Raw genomic sequence first — 9,873 nt, forward strand, 5'->3', positions numbered from 1 at the left:
ACACACGTGTGAGATAGGATGTCTGTGACCATGCTGCCAAGAAAAATGAAGTACAGAAGGGGTAAGAAATAGGGAATTTGTAATTTAGGATAAACAGAAGAGGTGTAAGAAGTGACATTTGAGGCTGGGCACGGTGGCTCACACCTGTAATCCCACACTTTGGGAGGCCGAGGCAGGCGGATCATGAGGTCAGAAGTTTGAGACCAGCCTGGCCAACATGGTGAAACCCTGTCTCTACTAAAAATACAAAAATTAGCCGGGCGTGGTGGCGGGCACCTGTAGTCCCAGCTGCTCAGGAGGCTGAGGCAGGAGAATCACTTGAACCCGGGAGGCGGAGGTTGTAGTGACCTGAGTTTCGTGCCACTGCACTCCAGCCTGGGTGACAGAGCAAGACTCCATCTCAAAAAAAAAGAAAAAAAAGTGACATTTGAGGAAAGACTTGAAGCAAGGGTTCCCTAGGGAAGGAACATACCAGGCACACGGGGAGTGACTTCAGAGGCTCTGGCGGTGTTAAAGGAATGTCAGGCCAGTGCAGCTCAGACAAAACAGAAGAGGGGGCAGACGGGAATGGAGGCAGAAGTCAGGGTTTGAGAGTAACTGGGGCTGAGTAGAGATGGCCGCCTATCAGAGGACGTTGAGTGAGACATTGTCCATCTGCTGCAGCCGAGTCCTCTGGTTGCTGTGCTGAGCAGGGGTGGCAGGGAAGGGTTGGGGCTGTAGCTGTGATGCAGGCAGTCTTGGGCCAGGAATTTCACACCTCGGTGGCAGCTGTGGCGGGGAGTGAGAAGCCATCAGATTCTAGGTAGGATTTGAACGTAGAGCCAGTGATGTGCTGGCAAATGTTCGCATGGGTTTTTTGGGGGAGAGTGGGAAATGGTTTGTGGCTGTTTGTCAGCATTCAATGGTATAAATAATCCTACTATGGCAGATTTCGAGTGATCATTGTGACATCTCAGATGCCCTTCCCAGTGAGAGCCACCTTCAACCTAGAGTCATCGGCTTATTGATCTGATTGAAAGCCAAGAGAGATTGGCATCACCCAGAGAATGTATGGACCTAGGAAAGAAAACAGGAACAGGCTGAGTGCACTAGGGCACTCTAGGAAAAGCTGTTCAAGTTGTAATGTAAACAGTTGGTTCTTTGCTGAATAAGTTGGGTGATTAAAAATTGCATTTATGTGGTTTGTCAGCCCAGTGGTAGGCTTTCCATCTGAATGCCTTACCTGTTTCACTTTGAATATCCTCAGTCAGGGTTACTGAGTGTCAGATGTGTGCACATGTGAATGGATTGCTAGGAAAAAACAAGACTTCTTTGTGTTCAGTTTATGTTAAAATGGTGAGTCTGTGACATTTTGCATTTTCCAGCTGTCAACATAACATACCTTTAAAAACTTCAACATTAAAATGGATGTCTAATTTATACTTTTTGTTTTATAGTTTTGAAGTGATTAAAGTTATCCATGGCAAATTATTGGATATGGTGGGGAAAGTACAGTAAGTAGTACCATTTTATCTGTTTGTTAGAGAAACTTCTTATAATAGTATCTTCTGAGCAGTACAATCTGGCACTGACTATTTTGTTTTGTTTTGTTTTGTTTTTCTTTTAAATAGAATACCTATTATGTTGGTTGGGAATAAGAAAGACCTGCATATGGAAAGGTATGTAGCTTTTAAATCATTAGTGATTTCTAAAGTCAAGTCTAAGATGATTTAGTCACTGAAGTGTCATTTTAATTATTGTTCTGATATCAAGAATATTTTTAGCTGTGGCATTTCTTATCTGTTCAGAGATGTTATGGTCGTGTGCAGAAGCAAAAGTGCAATAGAAATCTCACATTCCTCTAGAAAAGAGAGAGCAAACTTTATAGAAAACTACCTTTAGGTTATCTACCACCTTGCATAGAGCAAATTCTAAAAAGACGTAGTGCTCATTGATGCAGCAAGTGGTTTTTGAGTACCAGGGTTTGGGATTACAGTGGGGAGCAAAGGAGGCAGATGTCCCATGCCCAGGCAGCTTCATGTCAGAGAGTAAGAGACTCTACAGCCTGCACGCAAGAGAATTGAGCTTTCAGGCCCTTTCACAATTTCCCCTGGCCTTGGGTGCTTAAAACCTAGCTGTAAAATAGTCAATTGTTACAGATACGGGAGTACTGGAAAATAGGATCATGTTCTCTGAGCTGGAAGGTTTGCTGGAGCAGGGATAATCCCGTAAGGCAATGTCTATTCTGTTCCCCAGCTCAGGCGTAATTGAAACACTCCTGTGTTACATTCTCGATGCTAATGTTAGGCCAGGGCATGGTTCTGCTTCATGAGAAAGAAATTGACCAAAATGGAGCCTGTTTCAAAATCAATTATAGATATTTTATATAATGAAGAGCAAAGTACTTTAACCAGAATTTTATTTGTCCTTTAGGGTGATCAGTTATGAAGAAGGGAAAGCTTTGGCAGAATCTTGGAATGCAGCTTTTTTGGAATCTTCTGCTAAAGAAAATCAGGTAACAGATTCTATAAACCTCATTTTGCATTGCGTTCTCATCAGTCACAGGGATGTGTTCCTTGCAGTTGGCATTTGACCTCTGTCTTGATCACTCCTGTGTAACATTTGGCCTTCCAGAACATTTCTAATACCAAGCTTTGTGTTGCTTTAGGAAGATACTACTTAGGTGTTTATAAATTCAGTCAGTATTCTACTTACAGTGGAACCTAGGATATTTGTAGGATAAACATAAACTATTAGTAAGGGAAATACTACCTTTTGTAAACATGTATTTTTGTTTTGTATTAATAACTGATACAGAAATAAGTCCATGCAGCAAAAAAAAAAAAAAAAAGAATTATATCATTGGCACTAATTTTTAACTGTACCTACCCCCTGGCTTTTTTTTCTGTTAGATGAAACCGGGTCAGACGTATGTGTTAATTTTTAACATAGAAATGATTAAGAACCATCTTATAAGCACTTAGTACCAATTTCACCCTGTAGATGTACCTTTAAAGGCATGTTCTGGGAAGTATGTAGATTCTGCTTCAGGAGGCTTCACAAGCCTGTATGAACCTTTTTCTTCCATTGCTTTAATTCAGACCCCCGGCACCAAACTTGTCTCCCGCCCCCAGTGCATTTTTCATCTATATGTTTCTCTTTGCTGCCCTTAACTTTCTAAAGACATACATCTCATGGTACCGTCCTCTACTCAAACTGTCAGTGAACTGCCCTTTCTCCGTAGAACCTTCGCCTGGTCCTGAGTGCAGTCAGTGATTTGTTCTTTTCTAGTTTCTTCTCTCACCACATTCTTGTACTTTCAATCACATCAAACTGCTCCCTTCCTTAAATACATCATCTCCTGTCCACCCCACTTTCGAAATGTCTCACCTTTTTCTCATGCTCCCCTCTGATTTAAAATAACCCTTCTCTAAGTATCTACTTATATCATGTGGGGTTTTATATTTTGAATGTGTTTTCAACATGTGGCAGTGTTTGATCCTCAGGTAAGATGACTCGGTTTTCATTTCTCTGAGGAAACTCTAGTGTAGTAAGGTGGTGCCTCCTCCCTGGGAGGGCCGGGAGCCAGCAGCCTTGGCACTCTTCCTTCCCTGCTCCGCCCCTCTCACCATGACAGAGCTTCATAGTCCTCAAGGCTCCACCTAGATTTCACCTTCTTGTTGACCCCCTCTGGATCCATCCAGCTGAAAGAAATTGTGGTTTCTTCTCTTAGCCCCCTTAATTTATTCTGAGATCTGAGTCGGTATCATTTACATAAATATCCTTCATAACGTTCAGCACAGTGTGTTAGTATCTAGTGGGTTATCCGTCAGCCCAAGTATCCCGTATTAGTCAAATTGGCTTCGTCCTGTGTTGGGATATGGAGGGATAGTGAATCCATCCTGTGTTGGGATATGGAGGGATAGTGAATCCATCCTGTGTTGCGATATGGAGGGATAGTGAATCCGTGTGATTATGTCCTCTTATGTGTGGATGAAAAAAATGAATAAACAGATCTGTGTAATTGGTTCCCAAGTTCCAGATAGCAAGGGATTTATTGAAGTCAGCTCAGTTTCTGAGTATAGGCAGAATTCAAATAAGAATTGAGATAGTTAAGAGATACCTATATTTTAAAAATTGAATTAAATCAGTCATCTATTGAGTGCCTACAGACTGTATCCCTCAGATCATGTAGTTGAACCGCCTCATTTTAGAAGTGAGGAAATTAAGTTTCAGAGAGGTTAAATGACTTCTAAGATCACCCACTACCTTACGTGGTGTAAGAACTAAGACTGAATTGTAAATCTCATCCACATCTAGTCCTTTTTTCTCTACACACTGCTTCCTGTCAATCAGGTGATCCAAAGCCGGTGACCTAGATTAGACAAGCGGGGTGGGACCTGGGGTTGGCTTCGGTTAACTAGGAGGACAGACACCTCATTCATAGCAATAGGACAGAAGGCTGAGGATGGGAGCCCACATTCAAGTGGGTGGGTCAGCTTGGTGGACGGAGGATGTGGAGTTCTTTCATGAATGTGGCTTCTGTTTTCCAGTGAAGTGTGTAAAACAAGGTTTTCAGCTGAGCATGAGGATGGGGAAGATTTGAGGAGAAGAGACAAGGCATGAATCCTTTCTCTGGGGAGTGCCCAGCCCCAGGGATGCAATTGGGTGGCTAGGCAGCACCAAGCGTCTGTCCCAGGTTCCTGGTCATGGGTGTGAGGTCAGTAGTCAGCGGTGTGTGTTTTCCCTGGGCAACGTTTACTGTGTGGCCGCGGGCACCATGCCGGTGACAGTTGGTAGGGAAGGGAGTTGAAGTACAGTGGCGCCATGGTGGCCTGCAGAGTCTGAGCTGACCGAGAGGGAAAGGAACAGCAAGAAATGGTTAAGGATCATGGGAGATGTAATAATAGGGTCAACAAATCAGGCCCCTGTGGGGCTGAGAATTGTTGCTTCAGGATAGCTAGAGAAAAAGAGCTGGGAAGGTGGTTTGGTGGGACACTGGCAGTTGGTGTGTTGTCATTTCGTGGGATACTGGAAGTCACTGGAGTGATTGGGGAGGGGGATTCTTGGTGATTAGGAGAACTGGGCACTTCCCATGCGGCTTCTGAGAACAGGGGCAGGTTTTCATGACCACAGGACTGCATTTATTAAAGGACAGGGTCGAGGAGTCACGGTGGCTCAGGCCTGTTGTGGTGCATAAGGAGGTGAGGCTAGGCGTGCGAGGTCAGCCTGGGCAACATAGAAACCTCCAATCCGTATAACAACAACAAAAAAAAGACAGGATCTGACAGTTCTTCTCTCCCCTCAGTGTAAGAAGAGTTCCTGCCACAAGTGGCCATGATTCCTCTTTGTGGTGAAGGACTGGTGGAGTTGACCCTGGGCTGAGGCTAAGGGCAGGAAGACGGGCAGCAGAGGAGAGGCCAGGAGATAGGGAGGGCAGTTTGTGGATTGAAATGGCCGAGAATTATGCCGCAGAGGTGTTGGAGGCTGGCATCATGGCATCTCAGGAGCACGGAGGGTGCCTCCCCCACTCGAGGCCTCTTGGAGTCAAGGATGTGAGAGGCAAGGGCTGCTAGGAGAGTGTGTCCCATGGGACTGGAGGGAAGATAGCGCCAGAAGTGAAGAGGGACTCTGAGGTCCAGAGGACACTGGGGTGGGGGTCGTGGGGTGGAGTGGGACAGGAGATGGTGGTGAGTCTGAGTCCAGGAGTGAGGACTCTTTGGGCCTCTCCTGGTGCCTGAAGAAAACAGGGTCAAAAGCACAATGGGAGGCTGGTTATGGTCTGGGTCAGGAGGGGTGGACAGTGGCCTTACTGGGCGTCGGGGGGCCCTGAAGTTCTGGGGCTCACCAGAACCTCTCCTCCTCCACCAGCAGGAGGGCCAGGCAAGTGGCACGCCCTCCTCAGTCCGGGAAGTAGTCTCGGAGTTCAGCTTCACACTGACACTGTGATTGGGTTTCTTTCTCCCTCCAGACTGCTGTTGATGTTTTTAGAAGGATAATTTTGGAGGCAGAAAAAATGGATGGGGCAGCTTCACAAGGCAAGTCTTCATGCTCAGTGATGTGATTCTGCTGCGAAGCCCGAGGACACTGGGAATATATTCTACCTGAAGAAGCAAACTGCCCGTTCTCCTTGAAGATCAACTATGCTTCTTTTTTCTTCTGTTAACCTGAAAGATATCATTTGGGTCAGAGCTCCCCTCCCTTCAGATTATGTTAACTCTGAGTCTGTCCAAATGAGTTCACTTCCATTTTCAAATTTTAAGCAATCATATTTTCAATTTATATATTGTATTTCTTAATATTATGACCAAGAATTTTATCGGCATTAATTTTTCAGTGTAGTTTGTTGTTTAAAATAATGTAATCATCAAAATGATGCATATTGTTACACTACTATTAACTAGGCTTCAATATATCAGTGTTTATTTCATTGTGTTAATGTATACTTGTAAATAAAATAGCTGCAAACCTCAGTCCTTTGTGCTACTTGATGTGGCTTTCAAAGAAGAGAAGCCTTGTCCTGAGTTTCTTACTTGGCTTCAGGAAGGCCCCAGGTTGGATTCCAGAAACCAGTGACGATGTGGCCACAGGAGGAGGTGTGCTGACATGGCTGCTGACCATGGACTCCCTGCGCTGTGATGGGCAGGTGTTGAGGCTGGGTTACAGCTGATTGAAGCTGAGTGGCTCTGGCGGGGGTCTGTGAGGGGACTTCCTCCCCAGTGATCACATTCTCTCCTTCCATCCTTAGATCCCCAAACCTTGGCTGAAATGCTCCGTGGTCGGGAGCCTGGTCAAGGAGGAGGAGCTGCTGAGAGGCATTGTTCACCCTTGCTCATAGCTTAGCTTGATGTCTGTGTCAGACAGGAGACGATTGAGAAAACACCCCTGCCTGTCACTCTCCTAGAACACCCCGCAGTTTAGTGATCTGTGTCAGTCTCGGGAACCTCCTTCAGACCCGGACGACGGGCCTCCCTCTCTCCAAGGAGCAACTATAAAGGAGAAGAGGGATTTCATTTGCCTAGTGGCTGTTACCTTGTCTATAAGTCAAACTTGGAGCTGAGCAGTGCTTTTTAAATGATTCCCTTTTGCAGCTGAAATTTCACAGGGCTATTTCTAATACGTAAGCAGATGTTACCATTGACTTTATTAACAAAATATAGTTTTGCTTTGCAGTTGATTGTTAATGAAAAATTATGTTCTTAAAACACATGTCATTAATTTGGATCTTTTAAATATTTTTGCCTCATTTGTCATTTCAGGATGAAATTTTTGCCTTAGAAGACCTCCACCAAACACCTTTTTAAAGACAGGGTCTCGCTGTGTCACCCAGACTAGAGTGCAGATCATAGCCTCAAACTCTTGGGCTCAAGCTCAGGTGATCTTCCTGAGTAGCTGGGATTACAGGCCTGAGCCATTATGCCTGGCCAAATAATCACCTTCTAAATAAAAATAAATTTTAACAACACGGTATTGTTATTACCTGGGTTATTCTTAGGACTAAAAATGTGTGAACACTAAGCAGAAAATGGGGACCTAGTTCATCCAGTTATGTCTATGTAAATGGAACTTACAACCGCATATTGTACTAGAAACTGAAGTTCAACTCAACTCTCCTGGGGTGGTCCTTTAAGGACTGGACCTCCTGATTGGAGGGAGCATATTATCATTTCTGTATGTGGTGTACTGCACACATTCCTTCAGATACGCCCTGAGTACCTGCCATGTAGCAGACACTGTTCTGCGTGCCATGAACACAGCAGAGAAACCCGCACCCGTGTGCCGCGTAAATCCTGCACTAAATCTTGGAGATGCCACACAGGGTAGGCCCCAGTCCAGCTGCCCACGGCAGCAATCTCAAGAAGACAGTTGATTCCTTTACTTGATAGTTTGAGCATTAGCTTTTTTGATTTTTTTGTTTTGTTTTTTTTTTTGAGATGGAGTTTCGCTTTTATTTCTCAGGCTGGAGTGCAATGACGACACAATCTTGGCTCGCTGCAACCTCTGCCTCCCAGGTTCAGGCAGTTCTCCTGTCTCAGCATCCCAAGTAGCTGGGATTACAGTTGCATGCCACTCACTTCAGCTAATTTTTGTTTTTTTTTTGAGACGCAGCTGTCGCCCAGGCTGGAGTGCAGTGGCCGGACGCTCACTGTAAGCTCCGGGCCCCGGGTTCACGCCATTCTCCTGCCTCAGCCTCCCGAGTAGCTGGGATTCACAGGCGCCAAGCCACTTAGAGTTTCTTGTGGAGATAGCCATCAGATGGTCTCGACTCCCTGACCCGCGGATCGCCCATCTCGCCTCCCAAAGTGCTGGGATTATGCTTGAGCCACCAAGGCTGCCTAATTTTTGTATTTTTAGTAGAGACGGGTTTCATATTGCCCAGGCTGGTCTTTCAACTCCTGACCTCAGGTGATCTGCCCACGTTGGTCTCCCAAACTGCTGGGATTACAGGCGTGAGCCACTGCGCCTGGCCAGAGCATTAGTCTTACAATCGGTGATAAACATTGTCACTGGGCATGATGCATGTGTCTGCAGTCCTGGCTACTCGGAAGGCTGAGGTGGGAGATTGCTGGAGCCCACCCATTCTGGGCTATAGTATGCAGTGCTAATCCTGTGTGTACACTGAGTTCGGCATCAGTATGGTGACCTGGGAGCTAGGGACCACCAGGTTGCCTAAGGAAGGGTGAACCCGTCCAACCTGGAAACAGCAGTCAGAACTCCTGTGCTGATTAGCAGTGGGAGCATGGCTGTAAGTAGCCACTGCCCTCCAGCCTAGCAACACAGCCAGACCTGTCTCTTAAAATAAAATTGTGTTGTATGTAATCCCAGCACTTTTCAGGAGGCCGTAGATGCATGGATCACGGTCAGGAGATCGAGACCATCCTGGCTAACACGGGTGAAACCCCGCCTCTACTAAAAAATACAAAAACTTTGGGAGGCCGAGATCGGCTGGATTCACGAGGTCAGAGATCGAGACCATCCTGGCTAACACGGTGAAACCTCTGTCTCTAAAAATACAAAAAAATTAGCCGGGCGAGGTGGCAGGCTCTGTAATCCCAGCTACTCGTGAGGCTGAGGCAGGAGAATGGCGAACCCGGAGGCGGAGCTTGCAGTGAGCTGGAGATCCGCCACTGCACCCAGCCTGGCGACACAGAGCTGAGACTCCGCCTCTCAAAAAAAAAAAAAAAAAATATTAAAAAAACTAGCTGAGGAGCGGGCGCCTGTAGTCCCAGCTACTCGGGAGGCTGAGGCAGGAGAATGGCGAACCCGGGAGGTGTTTGCAGAGCCGAGATCACACCACTGCACTCCAGCCCAGGGCTGTGAGTGAGACTGGCTCCCAAAAAAAAAAAAAAAAAAAATTGTGCTGTGTAAAGGTAATGCTTTTCTTTGTGGTACATAAGTGTAGTCTTAGATTTATTGAAATACAGGAAGTGCAACTGTAAAACTATATCCAAAATATTTTGCAGTTCAGAATTTTAAAATACAAATTATAAAATCACATTACAAATTAAAATTAATGTGATAGAATTTTGCTAAAACTAAATTGTCCATCTTCTCTGGACATCTCTCCCCAGTGGTTCACCGGAGATGCTCTTGCCTGAATGGCTTCTCACCTGCTTGTCACCAAATCTAATAGGCAGTTTCTGGTTGCTTTGACCTCCTCTGCAAGGTTCCACAGTTCACCATCTCCCTGTAAGCCACACCCCCACCATCTCCTGGTCGGCCTGCCAGCTCTGCTGGTACATCAGTCTCCTTGGTTGCTTGGAGCTTTTGAGACGGAGTCTCGCCGTCACAGGCTGGCGCAGTGGCTCGATCTCAGCTCACTGCAAGCCTCAGCCCCGGTTCACGCCATTCTCCTGCCTCAGCCTCCCGAGTAGCTGGGACTACAGGCGCCTA

At 45.9% G+C, this 9,873-nt stretch overlaps 1 protein-coding gene across 2 annotated transcripts in view; it reads left to right on the forward strand.

Annotated features, from left to right (window-relative positions):
• RHEB (Ras homolog, mTORC1 binding) overlaps positions 1 to 6,452 on the forward strand; it is a 52,648-nt gene extending 46,196 nt beyond the window's left edge. For both annotated transcript variants that reach the window (XM_021936437.1, XM_003896888.3), the window contains exons 5-8: positions 1,437 to 1,493; positions 1,611 to 1,658; positions 2,413 to 2,494; positions 5,951 to 6,452. In XM_021936437.1, coding sequence (XP_021792129.1) covers positions 1,437 to 1,493; positions 1,611 to 1,658; positions 2,413 to 2,494; positions 5,951 to 6,043 — 280 coding nt within the window. In that variant the 3' untranslated portion in view covers positions 6,044 to 6,452. The remainder of the gene's footprint in view (positions 1 to 1,436; positions 1,494 to 1,610; positions 1,659 to 2,412; positions 2,495 to 5,950) is intronic.
• The last annotated feature ends 3,421 nt before the right edge of the window (positions 6,453 to 9,873 follow it).

The sequence above is a fragment of the Papio anubis genome, chromosome 4, assembly GCF_008728515.1.
Source record: "Papio anubis isolate 15944 chromosome 4, Panubis1.0, whole genome shotgun sequence".
NCBI classification, from domain to species: domain Eukaryota; kingdom Metazoa; phylum Chordata; class Mammalia; order Primates; family Cercopithecidae; genus Papio; species Papio anubis.